The 24698-nt window shown below is 42.5% G+C and overlaps 1 protein-coding gene across 1 annotated transcript; it reads left to right on the forward strand.

Annotated features, from left to right (window-relative positions):
• The first annotated feature begins 4842 nt into the window (after positions 1 to 4842).
• LOC137170421 (inactive tyrosine-protein kinase PRAG1) lies at positions 4843 to 24458 on the forward strand. Its single transcript, XM_067573792.1, has 6 exons — positions 4843 to 5123; positions 9388 to 9732; positions 9821 to 11574; positions 18256 to 18401; positions 19618 to 20381; positions 21727 to 24458. The coding sequence occupies exons 2-6, from the start codon at positions 9463 to 9465 to the stop codon at positions 22906 to 22908; spliced, it is 4116 nt and encodes a 1371-aa protein (XP_067429893.1). The 5' UTR covers positions 4843 to 5123; positions 9388 to 9462; the 3' UTR covers positions 22909 to 24458.
• Positions 24459 to 24698: the final 240 nt, after the last annotated feature.

Consider the following 24698-nt stretch of genomic DNA (forward strand, 5'->3'; position numbering starts at 1 on the left):
CTATAAACAAATTATGTGTCTTATCGATGGTGAAATGAAATGTCTCAGTGTTTTGTGTGTGTTCAATAATCAAAGGGTAAGCCTGTCGGGACAGGAACAGGAATGCAACGATGGAGGCAGTGGAGAAATGTCGTCATCCATGACTGAGTAGGTGATAAAAAAGTATATAGAGTGGGTTGTTGTGTGTGTGGTCCAGGTATTCTTCACGTTGTGGGGACGTAAATCTATTTACACAGTCATGTTGTGGGGATTCGCCTCCCTTATGGGGACAAAGAGCAATTCTCTTTAGTGTAAATCATTAATTTTAGAGCAAAGACTTGGTTCAGGGTTAAGGTTAATTTAGGGTTATGGTAAAGTTAGGGTTAGGGTTAGGCAAGTGGTGGTTATGGTTAAGGTTAGGATAAGTCTCCAGGAAATGAAGTCAATGTAATGTCCTCTGAAGTGATGGAAACATGACTGTATGTTTGTGTTTGTCTGTGTGTGTGTGTGTGTGTGTGTGTGTGTGTGTGTTTGTGTGTGAGGTGCGGCTCTGTCTTGCGTTATCTTTACATTCCAAACTACACCAACTCCTCTACATGACTGCCATGGCAACCCAGAATGGAAAAGGCACTAAATCTGACACCCACCTCTCCCTTTTACACACACACACACACACACACATACACACAATTAATTCCTGGTGCCTGGCTCTCAGAGGCATACTGTTACACGAGGGGGTTACCGTTTTAAAAGGGACGACCTGTGGAGAAGAAAGTGAGTCCTGAGGGAGCTGGTGTACATTCTGCCCCTCTCGTGCTTTGTAGTGTTTCCGACAAGCAGTAAACAGGCTGACTGCAAACAGAAGTCCATTCCTTCTTTCATCTTTCATTTCAAACACCTGTTGACAATGTTCAAATTTCACTTGAACCTTAAGTTGAGCTTTTTTTATTTTCTGCGGAGGAGAATCTGAGAGAAGCATTGAGTTTCAAATGAGAAGTCTAATGTCTCCAGTGACTACCTAAAGAGTATTCTTCACATGCAGGCTAAATGCAAACAAAGACCTTTTGGTGTCGTGACAGGATATCTTTTATGGGGGCCTCCTGTGGTAAAGGGAAGTGACACGCTGAAACAGACAGAAACCTGAGCAGCACAATACCTGGTTTGTCAATTAGCCCAAACAAACACTGTGAGAGGGCAAAACTCTGAACTTCTCCTTTTGGGAAAGAGATCATGTAATGTAAAGAGACTTAACATTTAACAAGGACAATGCCCACTCACATAGACAATCGTATGAACGGAGACTTCAAAATCTACTTTCGGGAGAATAAATGCACAAGAAAAGACAAACAAATTGCATTGCATTAAGTGAAAGAAGAGAAAATTCATCATGTCTACTATCTATGTTCTGCAGTGGACACCTAAAGTACTTTTTTTTTGTAGTGTGTTCATGTTTGACAGCCATCTTTGTCCTCTCACCTGTAGCCCTTTTTCACAACAACAGCTTAACATAATGTAACATGTAGCTATTGTCACAGGTTCTGCTCTTCTCCCCTGTTAACCCGCTTTGGGGTTTAGTTCCTGGAACAAAATTTCAGGAGGTGATGCTAAATTCAAGTGTCAAGAACTCTCAGGGATTGCTGTCAGTACTGTGCTCACAATTGGTCAAGCAGATCTGTCATCACCTGCCAACAAGGATAACTACAACAAACACAATGACAGTAAACACAACCAGTTAAAATAGAATAACAGAGAAGTCTGACAGTATCCTGGATTCCGTGTAAAAGAAAACCAATAACAACGTCATTGCCACTTCTGACATTGCTGTCAGTCCCACACATGGACAGTATATACCTTTTAATAGCAAGTATCTGAAAAACCCCAGTTTGTAAAATACAGTGGAAACACAACAGGAAGAACCTCACACCAAAGCCTCATAAAGTTAGGTTATGGTTTACTACAATCTGTTATTTAGTCTTTTTTTTCCTTCCGGGGAACATGTTTGACTGTCTTACAGCTTTACAGATTACTTTGACTTTCTACCCCCATTCTTGAAAATCATTTCACATATCATTAACTGAGCATAAGTGTCTGAATGCCCTTTACCTTTTATTTATTTATTTTTTTTACAAAAAATCCTAGAGAGTGGAAAATGTAAATATGGGTGCCAAGAGAAAGTAGGGAGTTCAGGAGTGCAAATGAAACTATAGGAGATTGATAATCAGACAGCATTTTTAAAGATTGCATATACTGTCCGTTACAAGCTTAAAGAACTAAAAGAGCTATTAGGCTTCTAATTTGATATATAGACATTAACTCTAAGCCTTTATTCAAACCAGAAAACCATCTGACACTCCGATATTACTCTTCTTCTCATGACTGAGAAATAATGTGGGTCCTATCTGACCTCCGTAATGCCGTCAATCATCACAAGGAGTCTATTTCTTTCTACTTTGCATTAAAACCCACTTCTCTCCGCACTGAATTTCATTTGAGATGATTGTCCCTTTAATTATTCATTCAAGCTGAGGGAGGGAAGAGAGCAGGTACAGCAGTCTGAACGCTGGCAGAGCAGCGGACACGTGGATGTAGGCGTGTAGAGCCTTTCCCTAAACTGTTATAAATCCAAGCTACTATATATTATTAAACATTAAATATTCTAATTTGTCATTGACTTATTGCGTATTTGTTTGCTAATGACTATGATGCAGAATTGCACCGAGAGAGATGCAAACATCATACATCATGTAAAGTTGTCTGTGCTGCTCATATTTCATGATCTTGGCGCTGTATCTGAGGCTGGGACCTGCAGTTTGTGATTGGCTCTTCTCCAAAAGCATCCTTGCGTTACGGCGTTCACACACACACACACGCACACACACAGTAACACTCTCACAGCATCCTGCAGCATCAGCCAACAAACTGCTAATTCATCAGTGTGCATAGTGAGACAGGGACTCGCATGGCCGGCCAGATGAACATTAAGTGGCTCTGATTCCCTTCATAATTTAAGCGAGCGTGATAAATGATGAATGCGTCTAGAAAGCTTCCCAAACTTCCTTCCATACTTTTATGCAAAGCGCAAGCTATTTGAATTACCCCATTAGCTGAATTATTACATGCTCCACTGCCAAAAATAGATACAATGCAACAAACTGTAATCCCCTTGAGAGGATTGCCGCTCTTTCCAAATTCAACAGGTGGTCTTGTAAAAGATATCACTTTTCCTGGATCCAGGCTGTGCTGTGCCACTTATGCTGATTGTCTCAGCGCTGCTATAAATCCTTGTGTGAGCTTCAGGAAACTGGTCCGTTCTGTGTCCAATCGATTCATATGCATGGATGTGTCCTGCAAACCATTGTGATCCTTGCAGTGCGGGGAAGGGCTACTGAACTTAGGGGTTGACAGATCTAGAGCTACTGTATGTTTTTCAGGAAATCTGGAAAAAAAACAAAACGAAAGTGCCGTTCTCCATCTTTTAAGAATTTACCTTTTAGCCTCCTTGTGACTGAGGGAAACGAAGAGGACATGGATAAAAGGAACAGAACAGACAGCATGAAATGAAAGCAGAGAGCACATTCTGGTGGTGTTTCAAGTGGCTCTGTTTAAACGAGTTAAAAAGCCAACAGATAATACCTTGTTTCAGTGTTATTACTCAGTAAGACATAAGAGGACAACCCTCTCTAAAAGGTTAATCTCTACGGATGACTGGCTTCATCCAACACAGCGGCTGTGTTTGTCACTCCTTTGCCTCTCCTTTTGCTGCCTGTAATGGAAAGCAGCAGGGGTCCGGCCTGGCTCAGTAGCAGTGTTTTTCTATCACTCTGTCACCCCAGCCATGATGAACAGAAGCAGGAGCAGCCCGGGGGGTATAGCGAGAGGGAGGGAAGGGGGGCAAGCGAAACCCAGGGAAGCTTGTATATGTCTACCTTCCCCACACATCAAAGGGCTCCTGATTAAAACTGATTGCTTGCAGAATAAACCTGTACAGGCCAGCAGAGTTTTAACCAAGGAGTGTTTGCTTTCTTTTTGTGAGACCTTGCATCATTTGTAGCCGTAAAGGATAGGTTTCAAGTCTTTCTTTAAACAATAGTCAGGTACACATATGATCACTGAGAAGGGTTTCACTCACTGTAATCATTCCTCCTAACCTATCATACTAACCATCAACAGATCTCTTCCTTATGTGCTTCAAATGAAAGTGACGTGGGACAAAATGCACAGTCCAAAGTTCATCTGAAGATGATATGAAGCTTCAGCGGTCTGGGTTAGATAAATCAAAGTTACTGTGTTTTTGGCACCAAATTCCCGCTTTGTGTTCCTCCGGACAGTGTTTCTGTAATGAGCTGTAGTGGAGGGACAGTAACACAAAGAGTGAATTTTGTAATACAAAAGACTAGCTTTGGAAGACATCCATTTGATTTGTCTAACCCAGACTGTTGACGCCTCATGCTTCAGCTAAAGTTTGGATTATTTTTGTTCGTTTTTACATAGAACACGGACTTTAGATTTTGTGCTTTGAGAAGGGATCTCTTAATGGCCAGTATGAACGTAAGAAATGATTACAGCAAGCAAAACGTGTTTCAATGTTCATATGGGGACCTGACCTATTGTTTTTAAGACACACTTGAAACATAAAAAAAAAGAAAGAGTTACAGTTCATACAGAAGCAATCATGCAAAAATGTCTGCTAATAACTGCAGGGTTATTAATCTCAAATTAAAAAACATTCTCATGACAGCTGGTGGGACAAAAGCCTTGGTGGAAATCCATGAGTGTGGCCACTGGCCAGACTGCATGCTTGGTAGGTTGGTGGGAGCTCCTCCCACCTCCTTGTGCTCCCTCCACGCTGCTGCTGCTGCAGAGGACTCCTGCTCCACCTCTGCACACACAACAGCAGCAGCAGCAGCAGCAACAGCAACAGCAGCAGCAGCGTGCCCGCCCGGTTGGAGCGAAACCAGCCTGCAGCACACAGTCTCCTGGGTCATTAACCTGTCGCATGTGGGATACGCCAAGACAGACGGATATCGGCTTCTGCTGGAATCAGAAGAAAAGCTCCGACTGACTTTTCTTGATTTTTGTCTGTTTTTTTATTAATATTTTTTTTGAGTGATTTTGTGTTGCCAGGGAAGAGAAAGTCCGAGCAGGTAAGCAGCCTAGGAGGCAGTAGATAACCTTGGCTACTACAACATGGTTACATTGTAGCTGCCGTTATCTTTTTCCTGTGTTTTCTTGAGATATACACCCATTTTACTGGTTCGGCGACTGGCCTACATGTTGGGCTAAGTTGTCACAATGACATTTTATAGCCTATGTGTTTATTGTAGTTAATATATGTAAAGAAAATATAGCTATTTTTGTCAGTTTCCTCATATTACGAGGACATAAAGGATTTTTTCAGCCAAATTTGTCAGCGGTGTTCGGGCTATTTCTTCATATATCAAATGTAAAAACGGAGGTTCAAACCGAAACTCGCGTGGTGTTAAGTCTGTGTCATGTTTGTGTTAAAACAGGTTCTGGTAAAACATACACACACTCTCTTAAGGTGGAAGTTTTGAGGTATTTGTCAAAAGTTTTGGCGGAAATTCCTGCCGACTCCCGAAAAAAAACAGGTTTCCCTGAATGAATGAGCCAGCGTGACAAATGTAAAAGAATTTATACCCAAAGTGGGTGACTGTGCTGATTTGACCTGGTTATCAGACCATAATTTTAATTAGAGGTTGTCTAATTATTTTGATTATGAATGACTGAGCCCTCATTCAATTAAGTGCTTTTTTTTGGCATGGCACTGCAGTTCCGTAAAAAAAGCAGTCAGCTGGCTAATGCGCTGAATTATGTTACAGTAACCTTAGAACAATAACCATCAGATAACATATGTTTCATAAAGGCTGTCCTATTGCTCGCACGTGCGTGCGTGTGTGCATGCGCGCGCGCGCGCGTGCTTGCTGGTGTGTTTGGGGGGGGGGGTCACATGTGGCTGCTGCTGCTGCTGGTGCTTGCTTGCATGCTGTTGCAGATGGATTCAGACAAAGTGCAGTTTTACCAGCTGTTCAGTATTGATAAAACATCTAACCTCTACCTTTGCTGCTCCTCCTGCTCACCCTGTTAGTTGTTCATTTAAACTGTTGCCATGCAGTCTTTACTTCAGCCTGACTGCATTCTTCAGTGCATGACAGCCTGCTGGCTCAAAGCATACCTGGCCTTTTTATATATATATATATATATATATAAAAAAGGGAAACAGCCATGTAATTTAGGCTTCTAGACAAAGGATATAATGGTTAGAGTGCCTCAGATTAGGTCCATAGTAGATTTTGATTTCTCTGCAACATTGTTTTTTGAGACATCTAGTGGCCAGGCAACAGTGTGATGTTCACTGTATGTACAGAGGTCATGAGGATATGAAGCTTGTGACTGGAAGCTTCATAATGCCTTTACCAAGCTGACCGAAACTGCAAATTCCACATCACTTTTCACAAAACCAACATCCACCCTCCTCAGTTCAATTTTCCTCACGCCTCAAGTTATTTTTTCTAGCCCTCAACTTCTCACATGTTCATGAGATATTTGTCATAGTTTCTGTTTTATACAGCTTGAATTTGTCATATGGCTGAACTTGTGGTGTTTATGGTTTGTGTGTGTGTTTTTTCTTTTTGTACAAGAGGAAGTGAGAAATATTGAACCTTGAGCTTGAGAAGGTGTGGGGAATGTAGACAGCGGGGTCTATCTCTGTTCAAACAAGCTAAACATGTCAAACGAGAGCCAGGATACACCGAAACTGAGTTGTAGTTTGAGTCTTGTTTGGAAAATACAGACAGAACACAAAAATATTGGACATTTCAGATGAACCTCCCACGTGCCCAACTCTGTTGTTTCACTTCCCCAGCAGGGAATCAATCACAACAACAACAACAACAACAGAGATCTGTCCATCCCCATCAGTTTCGTCTAGCTATTGCTCTGCCTGTCTTTGCTTTGTTATTGCCCAATCGTCCCATTATACCCCCTAGACATGCTCTTGACTGCCAGTCAGTCTCCCCTCTAAAGAAGCAGGCCTCGTAGCCTAATGATCAGTGCGTCTCGAATCAGTCATCGCTTCATATGACTCATGCGCAATGCCATAAGATGTTAGGCAAGGCTCAGTTTCCTCTGTTGTTGCAGGAACGGTTAAACAAACAGTGGGCTGGTGGGTGCTTTCCTGCCCAAACTGAGTCAGACAGAACAAAGAAAAATGTAAACATTGATTATCTTTACTAACAGGAAAACTCGTCATTCTTTTAGGCGTAGTAGATCTCAAGGTTGTCATACTGGAGCCATGAATAACCAGGAGTCTTAATACAGATCTCAACCATCCCTGACATTTTGCTCTAGTGCAGAGCTGCAACGATGAGTCACTTAATCGATTAGTCAATTGACACAAAATGAATCAGCTATCTATTTTGAAGACTTTGTTTCTTTATGTTACTGTAAATGTAATATTTGGGTATTTTTGACTGTTAGTTGGACTAAATAAGACATTTGAGGACATTAGACTCCAGGATGCTGTGATGGGTGTTTTTCACCATTTTCTGATGTTTTGTTAACTAAATGATCAAGAATCACTGTTGCTAATGCAATACCCAATATATCACAATGAATTATATTTAGGAGTGCATACTGTATATAGACCTTTCTTCAATATCTTTGGGGAGTACTCATTTACCCTCCTGCTTCCTCTGTTTTTTTCTGGATAATGAGTCTAGAAGATGGGCTAATGTTGCTGTGTGTCATTGCAGCACCTTGTTGAGAGGCAATTAAAGCTGTGTAAAGAACATAAAGAGACACCCAGATGCAAGGAAACAAATGATCTCTCTGAAATGGTGTTGATCCTCTCACTGTCAGTCCAGTTAAACAGGACATAGACAGAGAGAGAGAGAGAGAGAGAGAGAGAGAGAGAGAGGAAGGAGGTGTGTGGGTCAGATTGTTTGCGAAAGAACCAGGACACACATGTGGAGTGGTAGGTTTGAGTGTGTGTTTGTGTGTTGGGAAGGGGGAAGGGGGAAGGTAGGTTGTCGTGGGTGTGAGATTCACCCTGGTGAGACTTGCGCCTTTAGACATTCCTGACATTCCGACCTCCGGGGTGCTTGAGGCTCCTCCGTCTTCTTCTAGCATGTCGGGGGCTGCAGAGGACTCTAGAGGGCTTTTATGTCGCTAGGCTCACACAGGCAGACCCTTTGGTTGAGCAGAAACCACATACCCTCTAATTTAGGAGGCCATGGGAACAAGTAGCACAGCACACACCGGGTCTTCTTGAGTTACATCCGCGGATGACACTTAAATCTTAACGGACGTCTTCTATGACCTCGGAGACACTTGTCAGCCCAGACTCCCTCATCACTGTCTTTACATTTTTAAGTAGATGTTTGAACTTTGTGTCATTTACTTTCTCATAGAAATTTCAGGCATCTTGATACAGAAAATTATACAAGTGAATGCTCAATTAAACAAAACAACAAACAAACAAAAAATTAGGGATCCACTGATCCAACTTTCTCTCCCAATATTGATTCCGATACCTCAACTAATTGCATCTGATTACCAGTTTGATATCCATGCTTTCTTTTTCCCAAATTTAAAATCTTTTATGTGAGGTAACTTGAGTCCAGGGTTGCTATGGCAGTAAAAACTGTGCCTGCAGCCCAGCAAGACTAAATTAATGTAACTCATATAGAGCCGCAGCGATTAGTTGATCGACAGAAGGCAACTATTCTGGTAATGGGATAATGGTTTTAATCTTTTTTTTTTTTTTAAAGCAAAAATGACAAAAATTCACTGATTTCAGCTTCTCAAATGTGACGATTTGATGCTTTTTCTTTGTCATACATGGTAATAAATTGAACATCTTTTGGTTTTGGACTGTTGATTGGACAAAACAAGAAATCTGAAGATGTCACCTTTGATTCTGGGAAATTATATCGGGCATTTTCACTATTTCTTCAGATTAATCAGTAATGAAAATAATTCTTGGTTTCAGGGCTAAACTTGGCTGAAAAACTTTCTTTATGAAAAGTATTTGGTGTGGATTGGTCATGTCATGGCTGATACCCAGTCTGCTTAATAAGATCAGAATTGATCAGATCAGAGCATCCCAAGGCAGAATGAGCAGTCTCTCAAACAGTTTGATGTCGTGAAAATGAGAGTAGTTTTGTTGCATGAAAGGAGAAATGGGATCTTTAGATTAGTCACAGTTCTTATGTAATACTTGGTCACAAAGACACATGAAACTATGATTATGATTCAACCTATGGGCAAAAAGTGATTGCATAGACATCATGACTTCATTCTTTTAACAATATACCTTATTCTTTCTCTCTCTTCCACATACTGCCTTGTGATCCACATCTTGTGACGTTGCAACCTTCTGTTGGCCAGCCATGAGAGTTCATCACGTATCTGCCAGATCACTCCACAGCCACTTCTGACCTAACCCGATTTAGCAAACCAAAGATGTCAGCGTGCAGCGACTTTGCAGAACACGTGTGGAAACCCGGCTCTTGTAAGAACTGCTTCCACCCGATTAGCGCGCACAACACTGTCGGCGGCCTGGATGGCAGCGTGCCAGCTGCTTGTCTGAAGAAGAGCACCCTGGGAGGTGGTGAAGAAGCTGGAGTGACATCACCGTCACCCTACAGCAAGCCAACCATCGCTGTCAAACCCACTATGATGAGCCTTGACACCAACGAGTCGATGACTGATGTCAACATGAACATAGAGCAGGTGAGTCTCTCTTTCCTGTATCAAAGTTTCTTAATGTCTTGAGTAATGAATGTGATCTTTAATGTGTGCCCATATTTATGTGTGACAGGAGAACACAAAGAGCCCAGTCGAGTGTTTGGGCCTGAAGAAGCTGTTGGGCCTGTCGTCTCTTTACATTGATAGTAACAACTGCAACAAAGCCCATAAAGAGGCGGTTCTACAGAGTCCAGAAACCAAGATGGACTATGACAACTGCTTCCCCTTGTCTCCCAATATCCTGCCTAAAGACTCCATGATCATCGGCAACATCTTTGTCACCCAGGAAGAGGGCAAAGGTTCTCAGAGTTTAAAGAAAAATGCCAATGGAGACACATGTAAGCAGCAGAATAGTACGACCGCCACCAGAACCAAGAGCACTTATAATGGAAGTGGTGTGACCAACAGGGCAAATTATCATGACGCCCATCATGCATCTGTGGAGATACCTTTCACCATGGATATTGTCCCTTCCAGTCCTGCCACAGTTCATAGCAATGGTATCAGCTGTGGGAGTACTGCTGTTCTCACCACTAAGACATCCAGCACTTCCATCACTTCTTCCACCACAGCTTTAAGCGTGAACACCACCAGCCACAATTCTCAGTCATCCCTCCACTCTCCTCCCGTCCTGTCTGTACAGACCAGCCTATCGGACTCCTCTTGTTCTTATCGTAGTAGTACAGATTCACTTCCGGGGGCAGAGGGTTCAGGAGGGAGACGAGTCAGGTCAGGGAGCCCCCAAAGCCCACCAACCATGGGTAGCTCACAGTCAGCACCCAACTCTCCCAATGGGCAGTCAGACACAGAACCCATTTATGCAGAGAGCACCAAGAAAAAGCGCAGGTCGCAAGGAAATGGGGTGCAATCCCACCCAGAGTCCCCAAACCAGACTAAGAACTCGCCACAATGCTCTGAGTCTGAGCTTTCTGGAGAGAGTCAGCGGGCCACCATCACTGTGATGGCTGCTCACACAGAGGAGAACAACAGGACTTTCTACCTGAGCAGCCCCGATTCTGCCGTCAGCACCCAATGCCACTTTAGCCCCACAGCACGCAAAGACCCCAGCAGCCCAGCCTTCCGCTGGCCCAGTCCAAGCCGTAGTGCACCCTCCTTGACCACAGAAGCCAGTCTAAACCCCACTCTCAGCCCCAAACCTCAGTCTAGCCCACCCATTCCCCCAAAGAGGACTACTCGCTCCCCCAAACTGGGCACCTCCAGCCTCTCTCCGTCCATGTCTTCTCTAGTCTCGCTTCCTGAACTCCCCAAAATGGGCACCTCCAGCCTTTCACCGTCCATCTCATCTCCTGTCCCTCTCCCTGAGCTCCCCATGCTTTTCCTTGTCTCTGCTAGAGAAGGCCACTTCAAGGTCCATACAGAGAACCACAGCGTGGCATCTGAACGCTGGCTCAAGCCCCACCATCACAGTTCAGGCTGGAACTGTTGCATTGAGGAAGAGGAGGAGGAGGAGGAGAGAGAGCGGAAAGAGGGGGAGAAGAAGAAGCTGGCTGCCAACCCAGGGACAACCTCTCGGGTGACAGGCCTGGTCAATGGTGCCGCTGTCTGGAAGGAGTCCAGGGACTGGAAGGCCCACAGTAGCCCCCCTCCGATGACAGAGCCAGGCACGGCCCCCCCGGCTGCCCACAACAATGGTGCCTGTCAGGGGGAGACTGAGGGCACCGGTGCAGAGGAGGAGGGCAAGCATAACGGGAGCATGCCGGCCAAGCAACCGTTGCATGACGGCTCATCAGAGATACTGGCAGCGGGGAAAGGAGCTGCCAACCATGAGTCCAATCCACCACCTCCCCCGCCTAAGAAACAGCACAGGTAAGAACAATAAAGACCTTTTTTGTGTGCACACATCCAATTATTAACCCTCAAATAGGATAGTACAGTGGATAGTACCGTATATTCAATGAAATTTCAGATAAATATACGAATTATTCAGTTATTGGTATATTATTTCTTTCAGTTAATCCTGTGGTCAGTGAAATGCCAAAAATAATAACAAAATGCCAATTACAAGATAGAGGAGCCCATAGAGAGGCCTTAACTCACTCAGTTTGACAAACACTCATAAAACCTACAGGCATTCATAATATGAAGCAGGGAAAGGCTGATTTCAATATTTCAGTAGCTGTACCTGGCCGATGAATTTAAATGATTAATTGAATAGGAATGTTGTCCTCAATTATTCTCTGACAATTGACTCATTACTAATTTAAGCCTTACAGGAGGGAGGAATGACGGTGAATGGTGGAAAAAAGACTTGGTCTTAAGTTAGTTTTTGTTGTTGTTGAAGTCATTCTTTTTTCCCAGATTAACCAACTATACTTTTTTCCATTCTTTTAATATTTTGCTCAGGAAAGCTGTATGATATATCTTTATGTTAAATACACCAGCCACCCTGAGGATGTGCCCTAAGTATTGTTTATGATAAAGCAGCTTTGTTGTCAAAAGAAGTCAAATAGAGGTTTAATTACACACTAGTACACTATACACTTGCTGTAAGACGAATGCTATGCATTTATCAAACTTGAACTGCCTATTATAGCTCATATTTGCGTGCCTTTACTTCAGTTTTCTACCAGTGACTTGCATTACCATTAATGGCTCTGTAATTCAGCCATGACACTGTGGTTTCATTATATTACATAATTTAGCACTTACAACATGCACTTAGTCTAAAAGCATAAATGCGTTTTGCTCTCTGATGGGACCGTATATAGTGCTGGTGCTGCTTATGGAATTATAAGCTTCGGTAATATTGCCTGTGACTATGTATATGTACACTGTACATGCATCTCACTGCAGTCATCTGTGTGAAACTTACTGTGCCTTCTCCTTTCATTGCATCATTATTCAGCCTTGAATCAGCCTCCATTCTAGCTCCTTGTGATCATTCAAACTGTTCCGGCATATTCCTCAATGCACGCCTTGTTCTATTCATGCTAGTAATGTGACTTTTTCAATTCTAATTAACACAAAAAATGGGTCTGTTAAATAGTCTCCCACTGTGTCACATTGCTGTAAATTTGTTTTGGCTGCAGCATAATAGACAGAACTGTAAAAAGAAAAAAAAAACAGGCCTTGTCCCATTGATATTGTCATACAGGGGCAAAGATGTCATTAGCAGGTGTTCAGATGTATCTTCAGGCAAAATAATTATCATACTTGCAGTGCTGGCATGATTATGCTTTAAATTATTGATGTTCACATGTCACTGCTGAAATGCACATCTTATTTCTAAAAGTGTTTAATTCTATCACCTCCGAGACATGCTGACTTATACATTTCCACAATTATTCAAGAGTCTATCTATTGTGACCTACTCCACAGAGGGCTTCTAGCCTACGTGGCCATTTATTAGCGGTTACATTTGCACATTTGCTTTAACCTGCAGAGTCTGCACGAGGCTAAGAATACTCTCTGCTGTCTGAGTCAGCTACCCAGAGCAGAAACAGAAGAGGCCGTGTGTCGCAGTTATTAGAACATCAAATGATCCCCTCAAAATAAACTATGCTTTGTCTGAAACGGCTTGATGTGGTGTAAGGCACGCAGGACTGTGACTTCCTCAAGACAAGCAGATGTTCTGCCGTTCCAAGCTGCCACAGTCAGCAAAAGCCGAGTGGGACTGTGTTACTATTGAAAACACAGATTGCTGATCATATTTCGAGAGCCCTTATGTTTGTTGTAATTCTAGTAAGGACACATCTCTCCTGTTATGACATTGCCGACATTCTGCGCTGATAAAAATACACCTTGTTGAGACACATGTGGGAACATGCCTCGAGCCAGCCTGCGACAGTTGTGGCTTCCTGGTGTTCCAAGTTTATCGGAGGGTTTAGTGTGTTTAATCAACAAGTGCCTAGAGCTGCAACAGTTATTCTATCAATTAATTGGTCGATCGACAGATAGTTAATCAACAACTATTGTGATAATTGATTGTTTTGAGTAATTTTTTTAAGAACAAATGCTGAAATTCTGCTTCCAGCTTCTTAAATGTGAACATTTTCTGTTTTTTTTTAGTCCTCTGTGATAGTAAATTGAGTATCTTTGGGTTGTGGACTGTTGTTCGGAACAAAACAAGACATTTTAGGTTGCATCTTAGGCTTTGGGAAATTTTTCACAATTTTCTGAAATTTTAAAGACCAAGCAACGAATCGATTATTCAAGAAAATAATAGACACATTAATTGATAATGAAAATTATAGTTATTTGCAATTCTACAAGTGTCCCTGGTCACCATAAGTGTATTGGAAACTGAATATCAATGTGCTGCAAGGAAACAGAATCTAAATCTTTTCTGCAAAGCAATAAAAACTTAAAAAGATTCATTATTGACAGAAAGGGGAATCTTGTTTGTGGAATGAATGGCAAACATTCACAATACAAAGACACACACATGTACAGGCACCCTGTGAAGCAGCATTTTGATGTGTTGAATCATTTAAAAGCCACAGATGGTTTGGAAAAATCTGCCTTTCAGAGCCTTTGATCACAGTGGAAAACATCCAATTTTCCCTCTTTTATTCGGAGCAACAATTCAATCTCAACATCATGTTACAGGTCAGCTCAAGGTGTGTTAGTGTGCGTGTGTGTTTGTGTGTCATGCATGAGTGTGTGTGTAAGTAAGGAAGGCGCGTCGACTCGTCAGTGAAAATTGCCAAAGGGAGGGGCTTGACAGAACAGATTGTTGCCCCTGGCAACTCCCAAACTGTCTCAGCCTGGCAGTCGGTCACCACCGATAGAATTAGAATTTATAGATCAGGCGTGTGGATTCGAACCCACTGAGTTTGAATCTCCTTTTGCACTGTGAACTACTGTTCCAAGACTTGCCGCCCCTCCCTCCATGGAGCCATCCTGATCCCTTTTCTGCAGCAGAACAGATACAGATAGCATCTTGTTGCTGTCTGACAGACTTAAAGCTGCTCTAAAGTGAACTGCTAGGTATTTGAGTGAATGCTATATATGAAGTATGGGCACTTTAATTTTGCACATCTAATGGGTGCTGTTGCTTTTCCTGCTGAGAGACTTTAAATACACATATGACTCGTGTGGAGCAAGGGTTGTGTTACTACTCATGGCGGGGCTTTAGAGAGCCACCAGTCTGATCCAGGGGCATTTTGTGCCCGCCAGCCCGACACGGACCTCTGCCTCCCCAACGTGAGGTAGGCACCTGATGGCAACTTTTTCTTGTACGTGTCCTTAGTATGACACTAAAATTGACCGGACATCTACTGTTAGACTTGTGAAGTGAAATGGTGATGATCTTGTTCACACAGGAAATTGATGGCAAAGTTTGAGCGTGTTTCAGAAAGAAGGTATTAAAACCACAGTGCCTTCCTGTCACAACTCTTTCCGGGCCGAAATTCAAAAATGGCTTTGAGTAGCACTAATGGCATGTGGTCAAACTTTTTGCTCTTTCTTTATTTCCTGCCTCTTTCAAGCCCTCTTCTTATCTCTTCCAATCCGTTGCTACTCAGATTATCTTACTCTTTTATTTGAGCCCATCCTGTTAGTAAGATTAAAATAGTGGTAAGACGAAGAGAACGAGAAGTGAAATAGGTTAAAGACAAAGTGCGTAACTTTATGTGATGTGGTGCAATATTATGAAAGTGAGTTGCAATGAATTAGGGGAAAGAAATCGCTGACAGAGGAAATGATAACAAGGCATAGCTTGAGTAGTTGCAAAACAAGGATTTGTGTCAAACATTAATGGATCTTTGTTTCAAAGACGTAGTTTATATGACTACGGAGCCATGGTGACTATCCTTCGATCATGGGATAGAAACAATGGGTGTCATCCTTCTCGGCCCTATAATAGTAACATACAGAGGTTGCACACTAACAAGAACGCACACATGATAAAATGTAATCTGATACAACAGCAGTTCAATACATGCTACCTTTGTGAGTATAAAAGAAACACCTTAACATGTGGAGTTGATCCTCTGACACAGTTTCATCAAAAACTTAACACTGTAATCTTTATAAAGGTTGTGTTTGATTCACGGCTGTTGTAGGCTATTGCTTTACATTGTACAGGTGTTCCCGATACCATCTTTGCTTTCTGTATATGTCAGAGCATGGCAGAGTCTGTGTTCTTATTCAACTCTCCCTCATTTTAACACAAACCTGAATATAAGGTGTCAGAGTTAGAGTAATGCATTGGGTGTAATAACCTTACATACAGTATTTTAATAGGCTTAATTGCTTACTTTTATTAAAAGATGTTAGTTATTGGCTCTACAAAAGAATAGCTGCTTGAAATGTTACGGTAGCTTGTGTGTGTGTCAGTATTTGCACACCCAACTGATCTAACAAACATACAATACATTCTTTGTCTCTCAGATGTTATAATTTTATATATTTATCACAGAAAACGCCCCAAACAAGTGAGTGAGGAAGTGAAACCATATGTGTGTGAATCTGATCCACAACAACAACAACACTGCAGTTTAGTTTGGTCTCAATTTACACTGTCACACTTTCTATCTGTGGCTATTTAGCTGTAACCCCAATCTGTTCCCTTTTTTAAAACTCCCCCCCCCCCCCAGCTCCTCTCAAACCACTTTATTAATACCATACACATACATATATACACACACACACACATAAACACACACGTCAAGATTGCATGTTCGTCAACAGATCCAGTGTGTTACTTACTGCAACACGCTTGTTTACATTCTAAATCTTGGTGACTGTCATTGCCGGGCAGATTGCAAAACACAAACCTTGTCTGACAGGTTTCGCGGAACAATCATGATGTGTCACGTAGACTTGGCTTTAGCAGAGGAAATGATTACATCTGAGGAAATAGGCAATTAAGATGTTTATTAATTGCTGTTTAGACAAAAAAACAAGTGCAGTGATAAAATCCTGATGAATGATGCTTTTTTGTGTCATGCTGACGTGCATTTTATAAGATATAGGGATTTTGAAATGCAAATTCAGTAAAGTCATCATTGATTTTAATACTGACTGTCAGTTTGTAGATAATCAGTTCCTTTAGAGGTGAAGCAATTAGTCAATGAATTGATAAGTCAATCAGCAGAAAATTAAATGGCAAATATTCTGGTTATCCAACAACTGTTTAAGTAATTTTTCAAAAAGAAATAATATATTTGATTTATTGTAATTTATTACATTTGATGGTGCCAGCTTCTCAAATATGAGGATTTTCTGCTTGCCCTTCCATTACATTATAATAAACTGAATATATTTGGCTTTGGGGCTATTCATTAGACAAAACCAGCAATTTAAAGACATTTTATAGATCAAATAATCAATCAATTAATTGAGAAAGTTAATAGATTAATGAAAATGATTAGATGCAGCCCTAAATGCTTTTATATTCCTTCATGCAGTCCTAATTTTAGTCAAGGATCCTTTTTTTAATGCCCTTGCTCAGAAGGCTTATTCAACCATGCACATCCTCCCACAGGACATAATCAGAGTTTGACATTCTTTCACCAAGGAAAATCTCATGTTTTGGATACAAATCTGAGAGATCTTAGAGTGAGACATGCACAGACGCACACATGCACATACAAAGACTCGTAATCCCTGCGCCCATTACCATTCCCCTCTACCTTAGCATTTCCACTGCCTTTCATCACGTCTCCTTTGTCTGTAAAAGGATAGCGGATCCTTTAGCTAACTGCCCACAGAGAATACCTAACCCTTTGTCTCCCCCCTGTGCTCCTCTCCTTTTCTCCCTCCTCATCCGTTTGTTCCGCTGATTTATGGCGGAATTGAAGTCAGGGGCCGGCAGATAAATGGATAGAGGAGTCATTTTGTGATGGAAGAGAGGAAAGAGAGATGAAGGGATGGGATGGGACCCCGCTTCCCTGAGCCATTAGCGGGTATAATGAGACAAGTGAATGGCTGTCACTCAGCCTAATTGGTCACCTTGATTAGGGAGTCTACTCATGCACAGTTTTCGTTGGTATTATAAGTGGCCATCAAGGTAGTCAGGAAAAGAGGAATGCAAAGCTTCTGTTAAGTAAACAAAGAGAATTAATCTTGTTGTTGTTGTTTGAAAGGCAGATAGTGATCTAGTGATAGTGACTAGTGATATACTTGAAGCAATCAACTATCTTTTGGGAAACAAAATCAAGAAGTGTCTCTCTAATAAGGAAGTGAAACCACTCCTGACGTTACTTGTTCCGTCATTCAAAATGACGCTTTTGTTTTTGCAATGTGCTTTCTTACGTGGACTTGATAGAAATGTATCGAAATAAAACGTCAAGGAGAAGTTGGGTGGCACTGCATTTATAAACAGCTTCACAAAAAGAAAAGTAGCATAAGAGATTAACTACAGGTGGACACTGTACTTGGCTTGGCTATTTCCATAATATGATATTTTGGAATAGCTGAGGCACATACACGGGCAGAAAACCATTCAGACACAGAAAAAAAAGTGCAAAATATGGCTCAAATAGATGCTTGTGTGCCCCATCATATTCAGTTACCCTCTCTCTGTTGCTCTCTCCAACACAGAGTATGTGGTAAGATGAGTGGCAGTAACATGGAGCTGGACCGCTGTAGCCAACAAGGATCAGTAGAGAGCCCTACTTCATCTCTTCGGGGCCTGGGAAGCGCCAGCCTACCCACTGCCTCCACTGACAGCCTGACCGCTGACACCGGTAAGTACCTTTCACACTCATATTTCAATCAGGTTAGAGGTGTGTCATTTAGATATTTGATTGCTCTGTTAGAAACTAGCACAGTTAATCTACTAGTTAATCTTCTCAACGCAAGTTGATGTTCAGAAAATGTTTCCTCAACTATAACTGTGAGGATGCACTTTGTACAGAATAAAATTGTGCAACACCGGTGAAAAGAAGGAAGAGAGTGCTGCAAGGTTTTATGGCAGCACTCTTGACAGCTTATCTCTTTCGCCAAGTGCACGCAGTTGTTTTGACTGAGAAAAACCACAGTGTTCATTTTTGTGACCAAGTTGAAGATTTCTACAATCCTGAGACGTGGCTCAGAGTGAGTGGCATGTGTCCTTGCTTCAGGAATTACTGTCATCCTTCACATTAAACCTCAGCAGCGCTCAGACGCTTGTAATTGCTGTAACTTCCTGGGCAATGTTGTTTGAAGAGATAATTATGGACTCTTGATAACGAGGGAAAAAGGGCTTGGCTACATCCTACAGAGTCCCTTTTTTCTTCTTCTTCACGGTCTCTACTGTGAAAGCAGTTATTGGAGGACTGCACCGCACAATTATCTCAGTATCTGTCTCCTCCAGTGTAATGTCAAGGTCCAACTTTAAGTCTTTAATTCACAAATGTATCATAATTGGATGGAGGGTACTTTGAGTATCGGCTTGAACCCTGGATTATATAAATTTCCAGCTCTTTTGAGGAAACAAGGTACGTGTTTTTGCTAAGGCTAAGCAGTGGGAAGTGTGTCGTAAATAAATCAGATTCACAGCTGTCACCTTGGAATATGTTATCTGCTCGTACTGCGAGGTTACGGGAAATTAACTCACAAGGACGCTGAAAGACAAAGGATATGTTTTGTGAATCCACAAAGGCAGTGAAAAGAAACTGTTAGTCTTTAGCTGTATCTGTGTGTGTCAGTCTGTCTATTTTCCCAAGTTAGGGTTATGTTTCAGTTGATTTTACTAAAACTATACATTTCTATCTTCTGAAATGTGGAGTTTGTGTTATTTTATTTGTGTTACTTGTGAAGTTGTCAGCTAGAGTACTTTTTTTTTCTCATGTCAGAATGTTTGTGACTGATATCTACAGCATGCTGTACATGACTGATACCTGTATCATGTCGTAATGCTTACTTCCATTTTCAATAAACGACTGGCAGACCAGCTGACATAATATTTTTCTCTTTTCTCAGGCTCTCGAGATGCAACCCGGATGTCTTGTTCCTCTCCATTTCCCAGTCCAGTGGCCTCAGCTCCAGGGTCTCCTCACCCACCCTTGTTTAACAGCTTAAGTAACCAGCCACCTCCGCTCCCGCAGAAAAAAACGGTCAACCGCACCGTGTCGGCCCCCGATAGCGCCAACGGAAAACCCTTTGTCCGAGCCTACCCACGCCTCCCGTTCACTGGCTCAGAAAGCAACGTGTGTCGACCCGCTGATGTCAGCTGCCGGTCCAGTTTACCATCCAGCCCTGTTGACCCGCGACCCATTTTCTCCTCTAATGAGTCTCTGGAGTTCTGTCACTCCCCGCTAAGCAGACCCTCAAGGTCCCGGACACTGGATGAGCCGCTGAAGGGTCATGGGCGTCTGGGTGTCCACTGCCGAAGCAGTGTGACTTGCTCCTCTTCCCCCCAGCTCAGCGCGCCCTTTTCAGCCTCAGAACCGGGTTCAGCACCAAATTTGGGCTCCAGCCTGCAACTCCAGACCCTCCTGAGTAACATCGACAGTAGGGAGGGAGTGTACTCCAAACTGGGAGGCCTGTACGCCGAATCTCTGCGGCGATTGGCGCTAAAATGTGAGGATCACTTCACTCGCTCCCAGAGGAACCCGCTTAGGTTCGAGGAGAGCAACTGGTCTCTGTTCAGGCTCACATCCAACAAGCCGAGCTGCATTGCAGGAGACGCTGTGTACTACTCTGCTGCCTGTGCCTCAGACCCCAGCAACTCCTATGCTGTAAAGGTAATCCTGAAATACTGTGCCTGATTTGTATTAGTATTTTATGTAATGAATTTGTTAAAAGTTTGCTTGATATAATCATGTTCACGTCCAGAACACCTTCATGTACCTATGATCATTTCATTTCACATGTGATTTTGAACACTAAGATCAAAAGATTAGAAGTACAGGATTTTAAACAGGTGTGTGTGTTGTGTTTGGGAGCTCGTTGCAGTGAAGAATGGTGTTTTGTAATGCACAGATCGTGTTTATGTTCTCCACCCAGAGGTTCTTGTCAAGCGAGCAACTCACAGCTCACGCAAGATTATCTTTGTTGTTGTTGAAGGAATAATTTGCACAGCGAGTTTGCAAATTGATCTTTTAAGCAGGGATTTGACAGTTTGAGGACAGAACGAGGAGATTACAATCGGGCGGTGGTCTTGTTTGTTCCGAGGTTACAGATGGGATGGTCCCAGTGAAAACGTACAAACCCTCAGGGCATGACGTGTAAACAATGAGGATAAGGGTGTGGATTCAGTTTCAATGACCTTTGTCCCAAAGTCTTTAGTACTCTACAAGGCAGCAGCCGATTGTACAGTATGTTGTGTGCCACAGCTTGGATGCCCACAGTCTTGCTTAATATCTCAAGGCCCAATTAATCTTTACATTCCAGGCAGGATTTACAGTCAGACAAACCCCTGTTGTCACGACCAACACACACACTAACACAAACTAACATGTGTAATACATGTAGTACAAGACCATCCAGCACAAAGACTAAAGATCGTGTTTTCATCTAAATTCAGAACTGATTCGGGTTATACAGTATTTATTTCATGCGTATAGTGCAAAAATACATTCACATTGTCTACCAACATGTTGCTGACTGAAATTTGAACCGCATGAAAGTAGAATTTAGTCCACTTAGTCACAAAGAAGAGATTATATTTACAAATCTGATCCCAACAGCCACTGAGAATTTACTGAAATATTATCGGAGATTTGTGTGTGTGTCAGAATTATGATGGAAGATTTGACTCAAAGTTTAAATTCTTCCATAGCTTGCAATGCTGTAGTAGTTTCCTTTAACAAAAGCAGTGTCAGACTGCTTGTAAATGATTCTTCTCTTATTTATTAAGCTTTTCAGTTAAGGATTAAGTTCTGCTTTTATGACATTGATTTCACTTGAATGGGAACAGGAACTGAATTGGCTTTGACCTTGGAACCAAACTAACAAGAATTCCTTTCTTCTGTTTCTTGGCTCCCCTCCCTTCCCATCTCTGTATGTGGAATTCCCCCCTCCCCGTCCCTTTCTTTTCCTCTGCTTCATTCCCTCCTCCCTCTGCACTTTGTGTTTATACCTCTCCAGATCTGTAAGAGTCCATCCATGGAGGCCAAACAGGGCCATTTCTACAGTCTGTCAGTGCAGCAGAGCATGCCTCCCCACTTCAACCTCCAGCAGGACTGTGGCCACTTTCTCGCTTGTGTTCCCCAGAGCATGTTGCCCTCTGATCAAGTCTCTCTGCCAACAACACCTGCTTCATCACTGCCTCAGCCGTCCGCGTCTGCACCTGGCCAACAGTTAGACCGAGAGCGAGTGGTGGTCATCACTCCAGAGATCCCGCAGCAGACAACAGCTGACTTTGTTCGGGAGTGGGAGGCGTTCCATAAGAGTCAGCCAGAAGTGTACGAGCGCCGCATATGCTTCCTCCTCCTGCAGCTCTGCAACGGCCTGGAGCACTTGAAGGAGCATGGGGTCACGCACCGCGACCTATGCCTCGAAAACCTTTTGTTGGTGCCTCATCACCGCAGGTCACCGCTGGCACAGACTCAACCCTCCAATTTGCCCCAACAGAACACCAATGACGCAAGCGCTAGTAACGGTTCAAGTGCTGTAGACATTCAGCGTCACCTGCCGCGACTCCTCATCAGCAACTTTGCCAAGGCCAAGCGTCGCTCATCCGAGGACGCTGCCTCAGCCAGCGTGGACCCTCGCATCAAACGTGACCACGCCAGACTGGCGCCTGAGATTGTGTCAGCAGCCCAGTATCGCAAATTTGATGAATTCCAGACTGGAATCTTGATCTATGAGCTCCTTCACCAACCCAACCCATTTGAGGTGAGTCCAGCTCTGAGGGAGCAAGACTACCGCTGTGAGGACTTGCCCTCCATCCCTGCTGTCTCCCTTTACTCAGCTGGTCTCCAGAGGCTGGCCCAGCTCCTGCTCCAACCAGACCCCATCAAACGCATCCACATCCAGGAGGCTAAACGCATACTGCAGAGCCTGCTCTGGGGCCCCAGGAAGGACCTGATGGAGCAGCAGTGGGAGAGACATGGACAGGGGGGAGGCTTTGTCGACGGATCCCGACACGAGGGCCTCCTCAACTGGCTGGACGTGAAACGGGCGCTGCTGATGATGAAGTTTGCTGAGCGTTCACTGGAGGCCGAGAGGAACGCAGAGCTGGAGGACTGGCTGTGCTGCCAGTATTTCTCCTCAGCTCACCCTCTGTCTCTCTGCCATACTGCTGAACTGCTGTACTCACTAAAGTGATGACTCACTTTACGAAGTATTGTGTGAGCTTGTGAATGTGTGAACGGCAAAAGACCAATAATGTCAAAGTCAATGTCTAGACACTATGGATGGGCGCAGACAGTGTAGCGCTTTGTATTCTCCATGTCCTGAAAAGGAGATACTGTGAACCTGCCTACTTGTTAGCGCCACAGCTACATGCATGAGAGTCATGCGTCAACCTAACCGTCCACCTTCTACACAAACAGTATCCTGTCACCTTAGCAAAGAATTGACCTGTGAAAACCTTTGTTTCCAGATGTTCTTTTAACAGGCACAGACATATGGATAAAATCACAAAGTCATTCATACAGACTAAAATCGCTTTGTGCCAGTGAAAAAAAGAATATGGACAGCATTTATAATTCATTAATAAACTTACCAAAGTTTCATGTTTAACACTGTATTATGTGTTAAATATCAATTGACACATTTTCCCTCTGAAAACAGGCTAACAGTTCATAATGTACCTTTTTTTGTGTCAGCCAGCTTTGCAAAGTACTGCTGTGTTGTGTTTTAAATGTGCAGCTAACTTAATTTTTCTGATATCATAATAAAAACATGAGGAAAATAGCAGACTAATACTGTTGCACCTTTTCTGTTGGGCACACAGTGCTGTACTGCATATTGTGTAATCAACACACATTCAACTTTTCTTTAACCGGATCCACACAAAAAAATGCAGAATAATTTATTTTCCTCAGTGAATACTAGTGTACGTGCTAGTTTGAATGATCAGTGCAGCCTTCCTTAAGTCTGTGTTGTTTAACAGTCCTTGTTGGACAGAGCTGCATAATAAAAAGACAACATAAATCAATAATCATAAGCTCTACTGTCTAACACTACTTAACATTAATTGAATTGACAAAACAATTGGCAACATTAGCAATTTCTCCTACTGAATGGACGATGCCCCGTTTATGCTTACTTTTAATACATATTTAAATGTTATGACATTTGTCACAGTGCCTTTTGTTCTTTGTATATGTTACAGTGACTCAGAAGCCAAATGTAAATATTACTGATCATTCGTCCTTTGTGAAACTGGCCTTTCACCGAATGTTCTAGAAACAACTTTGTACAGTGTTTGTAGATGATATGAGCAAACAAATGAGCCCAAGCAGGTCTTAAAAAGCCATGAATATGATGAGCAACCGTTAAAAAATATTTATAATTTGTTATCCTGTAGTTGTCACTGGAATTCCTTTGTTTATTTTGTGAATTATCAAGTGCATTTGCTTTTTTTTTTTGGCACGGCAGCAGCTCTGCCTGTTTTTTGCCTCCTGTTTTCCCGCGTAGGCTGCAGAGAAAACTTCTTGTTATGAGGATTTTATCTCCAACAAAAAAAAAATGTCATAATAAAGTCCAGAGGGGCAATAAATTAACAGCCTGCATGCAGGGTTGTTTTGTCCATGACTGGTGTTTCTAATAGAAAGAAACATTGTTCAATCTCACAACTAATACATTTGAATTATTTTGTGTGTGCCTCACCTATTTGCATCAATAAACTGTGCATATATTTTCTCACAGTAGTATCTGGTGTTTTGATCTTTTTTTGTATGATTGGGCTGTTAATATTATGTTGGTATCACCAGCTCAGTACTGTCTATGTGAAACTAATGAATGGGGAAAGGCATTGCAGTTACTCCTATTTCTCGAAAGTACATTATGCAAGACTGTGTTGCATCTATTGTAAAAACAGAATGAAAAACTGACCCTGCGACAACAAGTGCAGTTAATGAATGCCACTAGTATCAGGCAGTATGGAAATC

This window comes from Thunnus thynnus, chromosome 19 (genome assembly GCF_963924715.1).
Source record: "Thunnus thynnus chromosome 19, fThuThy2.1, whole genome shotgun sequence".
Taxonomy (NCBI): Eukaryota; Metazoa; Chordata; class Actinopteri; order Scombriformes; family Scombridae; genus Thunnus; species Thunnus thynnus.

Bases quoted from the DNA above. Each gene is read 5' to 3' on its own strand.
- LOC137170421 (XM_067573792.1), top strand. From the start codon at position 9,463: ATGTCAGCGTGCAGCGACTTTGCAGAACACGTGTGGAAACCCGGCTCT. The intron at 9,733-9,820 runs GTGAGTCTCTCT...TATGTGTGACAG, and splicing joins TCAACATGAACATAGAGCAG to GAGAACACAAAGAGCCCAGT. The intron at 20,382-21,726 runs GTAATCCTGAAA...ATACCTCTCCAG, and splicing joins GCAACTCCTATGCTGTAAAG to ATCTGTAAGAGTCCATCCAT.